A 16461-nucleotide genomic window follows, 5' to 3' on the forward strand; every position below is an offset into this window, starting at 1 on the left:
TAATAACCATATTGCAGACAGTAGGTCCTAAGCTGTTATCTATGCTGTTAAACAACCAAAGTGATATATTTAACATAGCAATTGAACTAGTAAAGCTGAAACATCAGATGTTTCCTCTGATCCCTTCACTGCCCCCTCTCCCCAAAAATCAAAACAAACACAACCTATGCAAGAAAGAAAGTGCATGGAAGTGCATGTAATGCCTATAAAAAAGTAAGGGGTTGTCAGCTAGCTAACATTCACAGAAAGACTTGGGTAAGCATAAAAGCATAGACTGTATTAATATAAAAGAAGCCTTTGTGGGTCAAACCAATGCCCCTTCTAGTTCTGTATCTCATACCTGAAAGGGAGCTCTTAGTATGGACCAAAGCATAGATAATATATCTCCAGAATGTTATTTTGTGATGAAGAGTTTCCTGAGGTGAATGTGAATTCTGCACACTTTAGTTACCAGTAATTTCTTATATATTAACTTCTCTGGACTCCCTTTTAACATGCAGAACATCCAGTAACAAGGATGTCTGCAACTTGTCAGGTGAAGAACTGCTGGTTGTTAACATGCATCTTACTTTATTTAATACCTTCTTGCCTTCTTGCTCTCATAGTGTGAGAAGCAAAGAACAACTGGTTTCTATCCGCTCCAATAACATTCACTGGTTTATGGACCTCTATCACTTCCTCCTTCAAGTGCCTTTTTGCTATCTCACTTTACAGAGGTCATTCTGTACCTCTGGTCATCCATATGGCTTTTCCCTGAATCTTTTTCAGTTTAACTGTCTTGGTTGGTAAGGAGAGAGGCAGGTTTACAGCTTTTCCTAAACTACCTTAGAGAAAATATCACTGTGTCTTTTGCTAATTTTATGTGGCAAGTGAGCCACATAACAAGTGTGTTAATTAGTGTTGACACAGACACATGGTAATGTGACCTCATCCATTTCAGCACCACTGTTCCACTTCTTTCATTGAGGTTACTGTCTTGACACCACAGTCAACTGGAGAGACTGTGACCACATTGCCAGCCACTCCTGTGCAGAGTCCCTTTGTTTAAACCTACTTTGCAGTGACATGGCTGAAGCAAACTGTTCCCTTCTGCTGACTGTAGTGAGGTCTGTAAAAATGAGTGGTAGCAAGTAGGGAGGCTGAGATGGAAACAAAAACCTAGTTAGACCAACAATACCCGGAGCTATTTTGTATGTACAACTGGTCTGTTCAGCCTCTGAATGTGGGAGAAGGACAAGCACAACATGACAGTAGTAGTAGCTAGTAGATGAATTAAAGCTTGAAGTCTCCCTGGTGGTCTGTCAAGAAACACTAAATATTGCAGTCTTGAAAGCTAGACCAAATACATGCAAAGGCAAACAGAACTTTTATAGCTGCTGGCAAGTACCTGTGCCAGGTTGGCTGTGCTTCTATGGAAGATGTTTAATATCAGTGAGTTACATGATGTATTGGGTTTTGGTTGTTTAGCCAAAAAAAAAGATACAAGACATAGACCAATACAAAGCAACATAATTAAGAGTAGAATCTCAGCACAATTTACTCCCTTGCCTAATAAGAAATTAAGAAACAAGACATCTATGTGAAGTAATAACCTATTTAAGGAATCTGCTGCATCTAAGGATTTCAAAATTGAACTCTTAGGTCTTAGACAACTTCAGTTGGAGCATTTGGGAAAATCAAAACCAAACAATGTACAAAACTTTGTTTGTTTTTTATCAGACTGTTCCTTTTTAGAAGCTTACTTCTAAAGTCTCCTCAGAATGTCTCCTATTGCAGGAGGCAGCACTCACCAGTTTGTCTACTAGGCAACTGGCCCCCATGTGCAGGCCTAGGTTAGCCTTTGATCTGAGAGCTCTATTAACCTGCTCTGCTTTTTGTTTGAAACAATTTAAGGTGCTCCCTGATAAGGAGCAAGTCAATCTTAGGTTACAAAGAAAGAAATTACTACCACTTAAATCTGTTTTATCTTTGAGCCTCAAGATTTCCTATCCAGCTTGCAGAAAGTCTAATCTGGGAAATGGTATTAGTGGAGATAAAATTTAAGTCTGACCCACAAAAAAAAGGGGGTTGATTTTTTTAGTATAGTTGCCTTATGTATAGTTACTCTAGATGGACAAATTTTTGGTCATAAGAACTCATCAACATCTCTGTGTCATGTTACTTTGCTTGGGATTTTTAATACAAAAAGTGGGTTTTCAGTAAAATGGTATTTTTCATTGGTAAGTATTTTTCTCTGCTTGTTTTTGTGTCAGTATAAAACACATAAAATTCCCGGTTTGATTTTCAACTGAGTATTTTTGGTACTTCAAAGACGTTGGGAGAACTGATGGAAGAATATTTTTCTGACTATTTACAGGCACAATCCAATATTGTATGAGATTTGGCCACATACACCCTGATACTTCAGTGGCACGGTAAATTATGAGCCACCCAATACAGCTCATTTGATTCTCTGTTACCCCATCATTTATTTTAGTTTCTCCCAGTTCAATGTTATTGATAATGAATATGAAAGCCTAAATGTACAGAAGTATTTAGGCCTCTGAGGAATAATGAACAGAGGATGACTTATCAAAAAATCCTAAAAATGGAGCATAGAGAATTATCTGAGTGAGAAGAGATAAGGGAGTTTCACCTTTAATAGTCTCCTTGTTCACAAAGAGGCCAAGGGCCAACTGCTCTGATTTTCACTCATCCAGTGGGTCTGGACAGTATGTAAACTGTGACAGAATTTGTCCCTATATAACTGTCACTGTCAATATGTTTCATACCAGTGATCAATCCCTTTCAATCTCACATAGAACTTTAAAGAAATAAACTTGTGTAAGATTAAACCCCTTAAAAGAGTAAGACAATTAGTGAGTAGGAGACAGGCAAGTATTTGTTAGTAAAACAGAATTAGTGTTGCTTAGTATTTTTTTGGAACAGCTCACCCTGCATTACCCAGAAACTTGATATAGACAAATCCAGAATGACAGCAGCTAAACTAAAGCAACCTTCTCTATAAAATGATAGTATTAATTTACATCTTCCTTGGTGGTTTTATATAAGCTCACACTGCCCAAAGTTAAAGGTGATAGATTTTCTACAACTAACAATGAAGGAGTAGTGATAGCTAATCTTTAAAATATCAATGACAGAAATTACTTCCTGCTTTAAATTATGTTGTTCAGGAAGGAAAGCACCATAAAGAAAATACATTTGTTAATATGAATTATTTTTAGACTGCCTTTTGCAGTGCTCCAACAGTCTCTTCAGCATGTAAATTTAAGTATCTGGAGTACTGAAATATCTGTTGAGCCAAAAGACCTGCGTGTACATTTGCTCTCCAGACAGCAGTAAGGTAATGGTTCCCCAATGTACAATTTTGGCCACTTTAATCTGGAAAGCCAGACTCAGGCTGCTGCTTCACTTTACAACAAATAACGCTGGTGATTTTATGGTGAATTTAGTGAAGATTTTCTATGAGATTCTACAGGGTTTGAGTCACAGCACACAAGGCTGAAATAGGAAAAGAACCATTTTTAGGTAAGGATGAGTATTTACAGTAAGAAGAAAAGAGTCTCCATCACTTAAAGCATATTTAAAGTCTAGTTAAATGGTGATCTTTTTCCAGCCTGTAGGTGTTTTATACATACATGTAGCTGTATGAAAATAATTTCTGAAATATAAGGCACTATGGTTCATCTGATAAGGTATAAAATCATGCCCAAATTTTGAGGTTGCTTTTACCACCAGGAAGGTCCTTATTTTTAGTATCTGGTCTTGACTATGAATGGATCACTGAAAGTTACCATCTGCTTCCAGTTTGCAAGCAAAATCCCTTCATATATGTTTTGCAAAGTAATTATGCTTACTTTTTTCCCCCAAATGGGAAGATATTTGTCAGATAGTATCTGGATGTGCTCATAAGCACAGTAATCTTAGTTTGACTTTGTCTGCCCTCTAACATGCTCAAATAGAAGGTTATCAATTTGGTTGATGAGAGATTACGGTCTTTGATTACCACTGCTCCAAAGTACTCTCTTTCCTCTTGATTACAAACACACATAATGAAACTTAACAAGTTAAAGAACCCTGGGTTTTAAATCCACAGGCAGAAAGGAACTTCAAGGTTTTACAGTATTAACAGCATTTTAAAATGCAATATTTGTGTATCATCTTTTTGTGTAAGTAATTTGAGTTTCTCATACCAATAACCTGAGCATTCATCTAGCAAACATTTCTGATGCACCATGATTATAAAATAACCTGTATTATCAACACGTTATCAATTTTCAAGTCACAGTATCAGTGTGAATACTCACACATTTTCCTGACAGATTGCTAGATATCAAAGCCCTATTGCACATCAGAAAAATTATTAGGGAGCAGTAACACATTCAAGTAAAGCCTTTTCCTTGTTATATACAGGCTTCAGAAACTCAAAAAGGATCCCAGCTGTCTATTCTCTCACTGAAATCAATGGCATTACCAGGTCTTGTAACTGTTTAAATACAGGACAATGTTGCAGGTTTTGAAAATCCCAAACTCAAATCTATCTGAGCCAAAGTTTGAGAAAATTGAAGCCAGTGGACACTGTGAAATTAAAGATTAGATTTAGGTCTTTTATCATTCTGTCTGACTTAGATTTCTCAGTCTGCATAGAGCCAAATGTAATTCAACTTCCTGTGCTCAACTTGTCACATGAAAATAAATAAAACCTATTCACTTTTCATCTCTTTTCCCCAGTAAGTTTGTGCACAGCTGTCCAGTCATGAGCAACAGAAAAAAATGTTCAAAGAGTGGCTGAACAGAGCTTAATACAACAAGATTTAACATTTGGACAGCAACACTATCATCACATCTTTCAAGTAGATCTAGTTATTCAAAAGTACTAAGTGATTTTCTGTAGTCATTAATTCCTACTATGAAACACAAAGCTGGGACAATTTAGAGCATTATTTTATTTCCTTTAGAAAAAAGTATCTCCTCCTGATGAAAAGTTGTACAAAAGATTGATTTTGTAACAGTAAATTAAAAGTCACTTGAAAATCAAAAGCTAATACTGAGTATTGCTGCTCTTTGAGTGATGCCAACACAGTCTTAGACTGGTATCCTGTTTGGAGGAGACAAATGGATTCTTTCTAAAGACCGTACTCTAAATTTTCCATCTTGTTATTTGAATGCTATTGCACTGCTGCAACTGGTTAGCACTGCACATCTGGCTGAATTGTCTTGGACTGGTATTTTCCCTAAACTATTGTGTATGTGTGTGATGGGTTTTAAAAAAACACCACTGTATGCACAGTGAAACAATGCCCTATTGCAGACTGCTACACACAATAATTAGTGAGAGCAGATTTTTTTCCTGATTTTGTTTTGAACATCAAAGAAGTGTTATTTCTGAAGTAAGCCACCATGAAATTCTAGCCATGCTTTTACAATAGTTTTTTCATTTTGTTGGTTTTTTGGTTTGGTTTTTTTTTTGTGTTGGCTTTTAATCTCCTAGGCTCAAACTTCACACTGGAAGTGTTATCTCATAAAAGCTTGAAATTTCAATGACTTTTACTCTACAGCTACTATTTTAAACTTAGATGTATCAGGCAAAAGGGCATAAACGGAAATATTCTCATAAAAATAGTTTCACAGAAACAAAACAGATAAATGTTCCATTCAGTAAAAGGTCAATTTTTCATAACTTTGGCTACAGAAGCCCTACAGTTCAGCCAAATTTGATTCCAAAGCCAAAAGTTTCTATGTCTTGCTGCTGCAGACCATCATATTAAGATTTTGCAAAGTCCATCAGACTAATTAGGGGCAAAAAGTCAATCTTTTCTCATAAAATTGCCACCATGACCAAATACTGTTACTTATAAACACTACTATTTACAGCTTTCGCAACTCTTAAGCATTTAGGAGGGGGGAGAAAAAAACAGACAGAGGGGAGAGGTAAAGTGAGACTTCTTCCTTAAAAATAAACAAACACAGAAATATCCAGAGCCCTAAAAATGCAAGGTCCTGGTTTGCTTTCTAGTAGAAAGGATCTGGAAAGCCCCTATTTCTGGTCAGCTAAGAATTCCCCTGCCATGGGGGAGCTCACAGCTGATACACAGCCAGCATCACTGGATCCTGCACAGATACTCTTTGACACCAGCACAGAATGCATTAGGAGCTGGAAAGAAGTGGCCAGAGCACGTTTTATACTTCTAAAGGCTCACATATCTAGATTGTTCTAATTTATACTCAGACTCTTTCTGCCTTATACAAGGCAGTTCTGTGAGGCTATGCATAAATCCAGTGCAACAGAGAATCTGGATTTAGCCAGATATAAGAGGTCTCTAATGCTGAATAATAAATTAGCCAAGAACACAGAACTTGTTTTTTTACTGTCCTGTAAGATCTCAGAGCCTGGACAAAAGTAATCTGTCTTCAGAGCTGTCATCCTCTGTCTCAACCACCACAACCAGGTGTCTTGGTCTGTGCAAGCACAGTAAACCTTAGACATTTTTTGACTGCTTCTATTTTGGCTAACGGGAATTCTCATCTATACATTAATTGTTCATTTTTCGTAACAAGTGAAAAATATTTGGCTGCAGACAGCAGAATTTCCTAACAAAAATGTGTAGTTGTGTCTCTTGTGTTCATTCAACTATATCTGAGACAAAAGATTAACTTTCAGCACATTTACCAACCAGTAAGCAGAAGAGATTTTGGACTGATTGAAAAGGACACATGAGGAGAAGCAAAGACACTCAGAGGAGTCTCTGTCTTCCTTCTGTTCCTCCACAAGTTTCTATGAAAATGCCAAAAAGAAGTTTTGCACCTATGTTCAGAACAGGTCTGGCACAATGCCAGCTGGTACCCCCCAGCCACGTGTAAATTCAGCTCAAGATACACACTGTATCATTTATTCTCAGAAGAAAGCTGTGCAGTATTTCTTGGAATAATGAAAACCTGGCTTCTGGTTTTCCAGATACAGATTTCTAATACCTAGTAAAACCTGGGTTTTCTGACCTCTGTCAGTTTTATGGGTTTTGCAGATACCCAGTTTCTGAACATGTGCACTCCAGTGATTTCATCAGCAGTTCCCAAGCTTAGCTTATTTGGTTACCACCATCAGAGGTGATGCTGATCTATGACAAGATCATCTATGCAAAACCAGAATCTTATTACCAGGCTAGGTTCATCATATGTATAAAAAAATGCAGATCTGTTATCTCTACCCCTCTTACTGCAAAGTCTCAACATCAACATGGGATCCTCGATTCCATGTTTTCATCTACCATTGCATTACACATCTTACCTCACCAACTAGAGCCTCTGTTAAGTGTCCAAGCCCTTATATGCCATCTCACCAACACAAAGCTGGATGACAGTGACTGTAGCCACGTTCTCCTACTTTAAAATGCTGCCCTGCCACACCATCCCTGCTTCTTTCTGCCTTAATGCTACTTGATTCCTTCCTGAAGCAAGCCCTATGAGCTGTGCAATGTGGGACTGAGCATTACTGCTGAGTGCTTTGCTGCAGCTTCAGCTACAAGTCACAACTTCTGTGTGGATCTGTTTACCTCATGGCTCAGATAAGTGCTTGTATACAAGCAGAGTTAACAGCTGCCATCATCATGTACCACTTCAAGTTGGCTTTGTACCACAAGTTGGGAATGTCTGCCTTAGACAATAGGGACAAATATGCGTAACAGTCACATTTAGATCCGTTCTTTTCTCTTCCTGACAATGTTCTAATTTAAGATCCTAGTTTCACTTAACCAGACATTTTTACTGGGGAGAACCTCATTCCCATATGGCACCTTCAAGGACCATGACTCCTCCAGAAATGTGTATTACATGAGCCAAATTCTACTAACAGTTGTACTCCTAACAGGTCACATACTTGGGGTTTGTTTTTAGACTAATGTTTGTTTTAAAAAGCGAGGAGTACATTTTGGATTGTAAATATGTTCATTCCAAAAAAACTGTGAAGAGAATAAGGAGAGTCAGATGGAAGAATTTTATCTCTGCTTTGCGCTGATTATATAATTTATCAAGAAGTTGTTCCACAGGCCTTCAACAGATGCTCTGCTGTTAAAGCCATGAAAAGTCATTCAGGGAGAGGGTAAAGGCCTCGGGGGTGTGGTCCACATGCTTCAGCACATATATCCTCAGTCCTGGCCTGCAGATAGCACATCTGGTCCAGGCATGGACCTGATGGTTAGCCAAAGTACAGGCTTACAATAATGCTCCTTTTTTCAGCTTTAATGTAAGCCTGTTTTCTTGCCAAATTCAAATCCTGCCAAAATTTGGCCAAAGATGTTTGCTCAGTTGTGCAATATCTTAAGTTTATATCCAACAACTCTTTGCAAAAACAATTTTATCGTGTTTTTAATGTTTACAGGCATTAACAATATTTAATTTTACGTAGAATTTTACTGCTGACACTCTCGTGTTTTACAGTAAATTACCTTGGAGAGGGTTTTTCCATTAGCTGTTAGTGTCACGAGTCCTGCACAGCACACCAAAGCACTGGAGCTAGAGAGACCAGAACTTGGAGGGATGGTTCCATCTAGCAGACAATTCATTCCAGTTGGGTTATTAAGACCAAAATGTTCCTAACAATGAAAAAATAAACAATCTCAGTTTCAAGTACAGACAGGCTCAGGCTTGCAATTATCTGATACTTAGAAAGAGAATCTTTCTGTTGAGTTGCTGGAACCAAGGACCTGTTTCTGGTATCTCCAAAATAAAGCAAATTTTTCATTCTATTCCTCAAGAACAAAGCCAATGGCTTCAGCCAAAGGTATGTTTGCAATTCCTGTACACATACATGTATGAGCTGACAGAACGGTACCCTGAGCAGAATTCAGTATGGACTGAATTTACTGAGCTTCATGGGTGGGCTTTGCAGCAACTAGCTCTGCTCTGAGCTGCTCTGGTGACAGTACCAGGGGTTACCATCCATTTTCTACCTTATCTCTCTTCTTTTCTCCACAGCTCCTCACTTAAGGCATCCCAAAGAGCTTAAGGTCCACTTTATGCTTCACTTCTAATGTAATGCTGACATATGACATTAGGGAGCTGGATCACGCTGATAGGGAGCTAGTTGCCATGCAGCTGTATTCAAAGTCACGTACCAGTGGTGGTGGTCTCTGCCATGCCATTTTTAGAATAAAGTTTACAGTATTTTTACATCCATGAGAGGTATCACAGATAATACTTTTAATCCAGAAGTCATAAACCCTTGTGTACATACTCACTTAATCACCCTTTAGTTGCTTTATCTTTGTATTTATAAACACTTTTAATATAAATTTCCCTGTTGTTTGTTTAAAATAAACATGCAGTACTTATTAGAAGATCATGGAAAGTACATGGGGGGTATATGAATATCCACATTCTGATACAGATTTCTAAATCAGTAAACTATGTTACAGTGTCAGTAATCAGGAAAAATGGCAGTTTCCATAAAGAAAGGCCTACCTTCAAGAGATTTCTACCATTTTTCCTGAAACAACTTAAACCATAAATACCAATAGCACACATCACCAAAAAGCTTCCTTTAATGTCTTCTGCCATCACTTAAAATTATTTTATATTTCTCTTTCTACAAATAGCACATAAAACCCTTAATGGGAAGGTCGTGAGTTCAAGCCTGCAGTGGGCAGTAGTGTCCTCCATACTCTAGTCATGAGGTCGGTGGTGACAGGTTGATCTTTGAGGTCTCTTCCAACCTTAGTGATACTGAATACTGAAATATAAGGGAATTTATACCTAAAATACCATTGGTGTCCATGCCCCTTCATGAGGAATACTAGAGAGGCTTGCTCAAAACCAGAAAATGCTTGAGTAACCAGTAACTGATCCATAGTTTCAGGATTGCCTTGAATGTGACTCAGGATTGCAAACTTATCACGCAATGTTTAAATAGAAAACGTACTTTGGTTTAAAAAATTAAAATGGGCTTTGCCAAGTTCTGCAATAGTTCTGTCCCAAAAGGATAGCATGTTCAACTTAATATAAACAGATTATCCTGCTGGACCCTCTGAGTACTTGTATTTCAGTGTTTCTTAAGTCTGTAAGATTTATGCTTATTTTCTGCCAGTGCTAGAGTCTGCAAACCTGCTTTGCAAATTAACCTTCAAATACTAAGGTTTGTCCTTAGGAAACAAATCTCAGTAGCAGACTGCAAAATAAATAAAGTCAATTGGTCACGCTAGCCTTAATATATGAAAGGATATATTGTAAAGAAACCTAATCTATATCTCTACAGTCAATGCAATTTACATGCCTGCGTTACTGCGCAATACAAGATTGAAAATGCTCATGTTACGGCAAACCTATGTAATTTATTGGGGTCTAAACACAGGGGTGGAGCTCTGTTTAGCAACTGGGGATTATTATAAAGTGATCTGTGGCACTGATTGTTACAAATATTGTATTTTGAAGACCACAGTGGCAGGTTCGAGGCAAGCTTTGTTGGCCGTCTGCAGTCCTTATCTACAGGATCACATCATCCTGTGGGATGACCTAGATGGCCTATCCTGAGGCAAGCTTTGTGTGCTTTAAGAAGAAAGTTTACCTATAATTTGGGCTTGCTGTGGCGACCTGTTCCTGACCTAGCCATTACTGTTTATCCCATCTGCCCTTCCACATACATCATTCAATTGACATCAAGCTAAGAAGTCACCAAATTTCAGTTGAGATCAAGCTGCCCCTCAGCACAACACTGCTGATCAGCACTTGGTTTCACGTGCAGTTCAGTCTTCAAGTCAGTCTCCAGACAAGCTAACTCACAAAGGAGAAGATAAAGCTCAAAGGAGCAGACAAGAAAATGTCTGTCTGTTCAGTGTTCCTGCCTTTACTGCAAGTGTGCCACTTCCTGCATAGCTGCACTCTTAACTCAGGAAACTTTGAAAATCCCATTCAAGTTCCACACACAGAAAATCTGCATAAATAATGGTTCTTACTGGACTACTTCTTCTCTATGCTGTTCACTTACTTTTCACATTTTCCTTTGCCTACTCACGTTGTGCACAAGTTGTGGTACTGGCAATTAGTGTTTCACAGGAAGGAAAGTACTAGAATGTGATCTTAGTGTGTCCTGACAGACAATCCTCCAAGCCTTTTTAAAAGCAAACTTTAACAATTAGATTATTCCACTGGAAAGCATTATTTTCAGCTTCAAAATACAGAACTATCATATTGATAATTAATTTGATCATGTCTTTACTAAACAGGGAATTGCTATTGTAATTTATATAATAGAGTGTTCTGCAAATCTTTTAAAACAAACCCACTCGTATCTCCTCTTCAAACTTCAAGATAAAGAAGTGTACCTTAAGACAAGCTATCAAATGCAGGTAGTGTTTTGAAGGTGAATAGTTACGTTTGTCATGTATTACTTCTACATTACATTTGTAAGTTAGATGGATTTTTCTTACCTGAATACCTTTGAGTCCACAAAGGAAGTAGTTATGCCACTGAGGTTTGGTTTTGTTAATCTGAATGTTATTAACGCTAGCACTGAAATCCCTGCAAAAACAGAAAAACCTTGAGGCTTTGTCATTAAATGTAGTTTGAAAACCCGTGGCTTATTACTGCCACCTGCTGATGAACAACAACATTTCAATGTGAAGTTTTTTTCCTGGGCCATGTTTTTCAGGGAGTTTTGTGAAGATCTTTATTAAGCAGTTCTTTGAGAGTATTTTAAATAGGAAGCACAAGAATTTTTGTTTAAGTTACAGAATTTAGTAAATGAATTCAGAAATTAAGCTGTCTTTAGCATCTTTCATTAAGGCAGCATGTCTGCCATCACTTATGTCTATTTTCTCTTGATCTCATAGGAATGAAAAATCTAAATAATCACATATGTCAATCCTAAACTAGAAAAAAATACACTTCAGGCTCTCTGGTAATCTCTGCTCAGGAACTCATCTTCATTACTTTTGTTCTGAATGGTACTTCACTAAAACAGGTCTAATGCTGCAAAATTATGGTATGTATGTTACAAAATATAATCAAGATAATGTAGTTTAAAATAGTGTATCTGGTCCCTCCACAGTAATTCTATTAATGGTTTTGTTACTCCACTGTCATTTCAAAATAATAAGAATGGTCAGCCTGAATGGTCAAACTGAATGCTAAAGAGAGCTGCTATCAAAATGGGCATAAAGCGATGCCTCAGAGGAATACGCATTCATCACCAGGAAGTGCAGTTGGTTTGCAAGTCTATGCTGTTGAATGTCCAATAATTAGATCTACCTGATGTCATAACAGCAGATGTCCAACACGGAAAGAGGAAAGGCATTGAGAATGTCAAGAAAAGCTAAGAAAAAAATATTCAGAAGTTGCAGGCTAAGTTGAGCCCTGTGAAAAAATGAGGTCTGGCAAACTATATGCAGGCAGAGAAGCAGATGAATTCCCTGGAAATATTTAATGGGAATATTTTATGTTGTTCTTAGGCTGGTCTCATTCTTTATCTGTAAAGTATAGGTTGGTGATGTGCTGGTATTATTTTTATCCAAAATAATATTGCTAGTTAATACCTGCAATGAATACTGGTGTAAAGGTGGCCTTTTTATTGGCAAAGTATTCTGGTATGGAGAAACGGCTATACTAACTCAAAACATCTTTACAACGATGTAACTGTCTTGAAATGGTGGCTGAAAACTTTACTGTATTCTGCTGGAATTAAAAGTTGCAATCTTTGTGTTATGCAGCCCCCAAACCAGACAACCAGTAGAAAAATGGACCCACAATTCTGCCTCTTCTTCATCTAGTCTAATGCTAGCTAAGCACTAGTGAGCTGCTCCACTTGTTTTATTCCAGCTTGTATTCCTAGCTCAACATTACACAACAGATCTTACACTTTAAGTATCAGCTTAGAATCGTGATTTTGTCAGTTATACGTTCCATTTCAACATTTAATGCAATGCAGAAACATCAGAGGCTGATGTCAAGTGTAATGGGTAAGTTACTGTCTTTCAGTCTGACCTGTTCAAAACAGTGCCACTTACAGGATTTTAGCAACAATACAGCATCAAAGAATATGGTAGTGTGAGAGTTAGTGTCAGAAATTACTGGGGGTTGCAGAGCAACACAAAGTATCTGAAAGGGAGTACTGAGATTACAATACGTGGAGAGTTTGAGAACCGCTGTCAATTCTTTCAATTTGTGATTCGTGTCATGTGTATTTAGAGCAATTGCCCAAGGAGTAAAGCAACATAGCTTGGCCTATGGCATTTGAATATTAAAAAACAGAAGCATTTGGGAAATAGAAAATGCTTGCAAAAAGTCATGAAGATTTTAAAAAATTCTCTGTTTGCTTATGCTTGTTTTCTACAATAATCCAAAGTTATTGTTGTATAAAAGCAGGGCTGATGGAAATCAATGCATAAAAGTGATTAGCAGAAGGCAAATTTGAAGTCCTCTTTCCCTCTGATTTTTTTTTATTTAAAAAAAAAGATCTTTAGGTATTGCCACAAGATGAAAGCCAATTGGTAAGTGTCATCCTGTGGTACTTCTCGAGGCATTTTGAGAAGAAGTTTGTCAGGTGGTTTCTGTATGCATACTTCTTGACTGCAAAGATGTTATGTGACGTATGAAGAACTTCAAAGGGCTTTACATTTTGAATACAGTTTTAGCCAAAATAACATAAAAGGCATCAGCTGGGATAATTTATGATGAAAAACACACAGGGAGTTTTGCTTGCAACTTGTTCTCTGCCCTGTTTTTCTTAGAAGTTAACATGAACTATTCTGGGTGGAAACCTGTTCACAAAGTAGGAATGAAATAGCAAACAGCGATTCTAGAGAGGCTTATGGCTAGTCCTTGTTTGCCAAAGGCCTATATATATGCATCCACCACAGGCATAAATCTACCAGTGTAGCAGGCTGGGAAAAAAAGTTTTACTGTCAACAGTTTTGTTATGTGGTGTAACATTCAAAGTGTTGAAAAATATTTCTTTGTTATGAAATTATGGCCGTGTTTTAGCTTTGTTTTTAAGCAACAGTGTCTCAACAAAACAGAACGTGGTATTAAGCATCTCTGAGACCTCCTCTTGGTTCGTGGTTTAAAACATATGATTCAAACTGAAACCAGGGCAGTGAAACCAGTGACTGTTCATGCAGTATCAATTCAGTGGCTATAGTTCTAGAGTTGGTAGGAACTGTATGTACCATAGGAGAAGGCCATTTGAATTGCAATGTATTGTGCCAAAGCTTAAAGACCAAGTAAAAATGTTTATCTTTGGGTTACTGTTTTGTTTGATATCCATTATTACAACTTCTCCTAATCAAAGCTGTTCTAATCCTGGGACTATCATGCCTTGCAGAATGCTTTTACACTACAGCTTAAGTCCTGCTGGAGATTGCTATTTTCCCTCTCAGGAAAAGGTCCTGCTCACGTCTTCCATTTCTCTTCTCCCTGCTCACTACTGGGTGTTCCCACTGTTTACCCCAAGTCAGCTTTACTGCTGAGTGCATGGCAGTTTGAGTCATTAAAATGGCACAAAATTAACCTGGCAAAAAATGGATGAATGGTGCATTTTACGTTGAGATTAAACAAGTACTGCACCTGGTAAAAGGCAGAGAGTGCATCAATGTTAGAAGCAGGGAAAGAGAGACTAGGGGTAAAAGAAGCAAGCCATCACCTTTTGGCAGTGGTAAACCCTTCACCAGCTCAGCTATGATATGAATACATATTCCACAAATGGAGTAAAAAATAATTGAGTACTTACACTTACCATGGAAGTAAAAATTTCTTTCAACTGCCTTAGTTGTAGGCAGCAGCTCAGAACATATTTTTATAACAAACTGAGCTTTAAGCAGGAATATGTGCTTTTGGCAATATGTTCCTGCCCCTGTGCTTTCAGAGGGTAATTTACAGTGGCTTAATAGTGGCTTGAAGTAAGCTTGTGCTAATTCTGATTTTTGCAAAATGCCCACAAATGTCCATGTGGATGAGTGACCTGATCTGAACTGCCTCACAATCACACAGCTATCAGTCTGTTACAAGAAAGGGGGCAGGAAAATGTGGCTGAAGTTGAAAAGAATGACAGGATTATTTCCCTGTGTTCAGCACTTGTGAGACCATAGATGGAATACTGTGTCCAGTTTTGGGGTTTCCCAATACAAGAAAGGCATCGGCAAACTGCAGGGAGTCCAGCAGAAGGCCATCAGGATGGTTACAAGGGCTCTCTAGAGGTCCCTTCCAACCTAAATTGTCTCATTCTACAAACAAGCAGCTGTGGAGGAAGTGGAAGAGAGAGAATACAGATTCTTTGAGCCAGGATTGTTGCTAAAGTTGTGTTGTGAAAATATAGCCCCAGGTTCTCCAGAGCAGGGGAGTGTTAACTTACATGTGTAGTAATTGATTACAAAACATTTCACTCCCTTCTCCGGGAGAAACTGAACTGCTGCCAGTTATGGGAATTACATCAAGAAAGATGAGACAGAAGAAGGGAAGACAGGATTGCACTTTTAGAAAAATACAAACATCAGAAGCCTCACAAGAAATCTGAAAAAACAGGTGGGAGACAAAAGCAGTGAACCTACCACTCTAAACCAATATGCACAGGGTAGAGTCAAATGGGATTTCACCTGCTTGTATTGTTCATTTAACACAATCAAACCTTATATTGCAATGGAAGTTTGTCAGACTTCTGAAAAGTAACCTGTTGCATAAACAGGTTCATAAAAATCAGTGAATAAACCAAGTAATTACTTACAAGTACAAAGAATTGGTATTTGCCAGTTGGACAACTTGAGTTTTTACAGGTTCTACTGCAATCAGTATATCTTGTTCTATGGCCATAGGGAGCACAGCATAACCACAGTAGTCTATATGTTCTCCTACCAAAGAAATCAACAAGTGAAAAGTTTTGAAATAGTTCTTCCCAGAATAGTAGTAACAGAGCTTCTACAGAGGTTCAGTGTTGTTTACTGTACAAGACATGTCTGATTATAACTCTTATATTTTAGTTTGGAGTGCATTTCCTCCATTTGGGAGGAGACCAAGAAGAGACCTCATTGCTCTCTACAACTACCTGAGGGATGTTGGACTGAGGAGGGGGCCAGCCTCTTTTCCTTGGTATCAAGGAACAGGACTAGAGGAAATGGTTACAAGCAGCACCAGGGGATGTTCAGGCTGGATGTTAGAAAATACTTCTTCACAGAAGGGGTTATCAAACATTAGAATGGTCTGCCCAGGGCAGTGGTAGAGTCACTGTCCCTGGAGGTGTTTAAGCAGCATGTGGACCTCCACTGATTTTGGAGGTCTCTCCAAACCGGATGTATTCTGTGATTTCACATTCCTGCACAATGATTTTATCTATTGCATCTGTTTGTAATTCTTCATGTTTTAATGCTGGCTTATAAAACTTTAAAAAATGCTATGGAGAGTATTGTTCAGCAGTAAGTATGGCCACATTATTTGTACACTGTTGTGGCGGTAAAAAAAATTAAGTCAAATCATTCACATTGATGA

General features: G+C 38.0%; 1 protein-coding gene across 3 annotated transcripts in view; it reads right to left on the reverse strand.

Moving 5' to 3' along the window:
• The window catches only part of GALK2 (galactokinase 2), a 51947-nt gene that overhangs the window by 31662 nt on the left and 3824 nt on the right, over positions 1–16461 (reverse strand). For 2 of the 3 annotated variants that reach the window (XM_068143758.1, XM_068143759.1), the window contains exons 3-5: positions 15704–15827; positions 11418–11508; positions 8442–8588 (exon numbers count right to left, since the gene is read on the reverse strand). In XM_068143758.1, coding sequence (XP_067999859.1) covers positions 8442–8588; positions 11418–11508; positions 15704–15827 — 362 coding nt within the window. The remainder of the gene's footprint in view (positions 1–8441; positions 8589–11417; positions 11509–15703; positions 15828–16461) is intronic. The other variant, XM_068143761.1, reaches the window with a different exon arrangement.

This window comes from Melanerpes formicivorus, unplaced genomic scaffold, assembly GCF_026170545.1.
Source record: "Melanerpes formicivorus ecotype bairdi unplaced genomic scaffold, bMelFor1.0.p_v2 SCAF_10, whole genome shotgun sequence".
Classification (NCBI taxonomy): domain Eukaryota; kingdom Metazoa; phylum Chordata; class Aves; order Piciformes; family Picidae; genus Melanerpes; species Melanerpes formicivorus.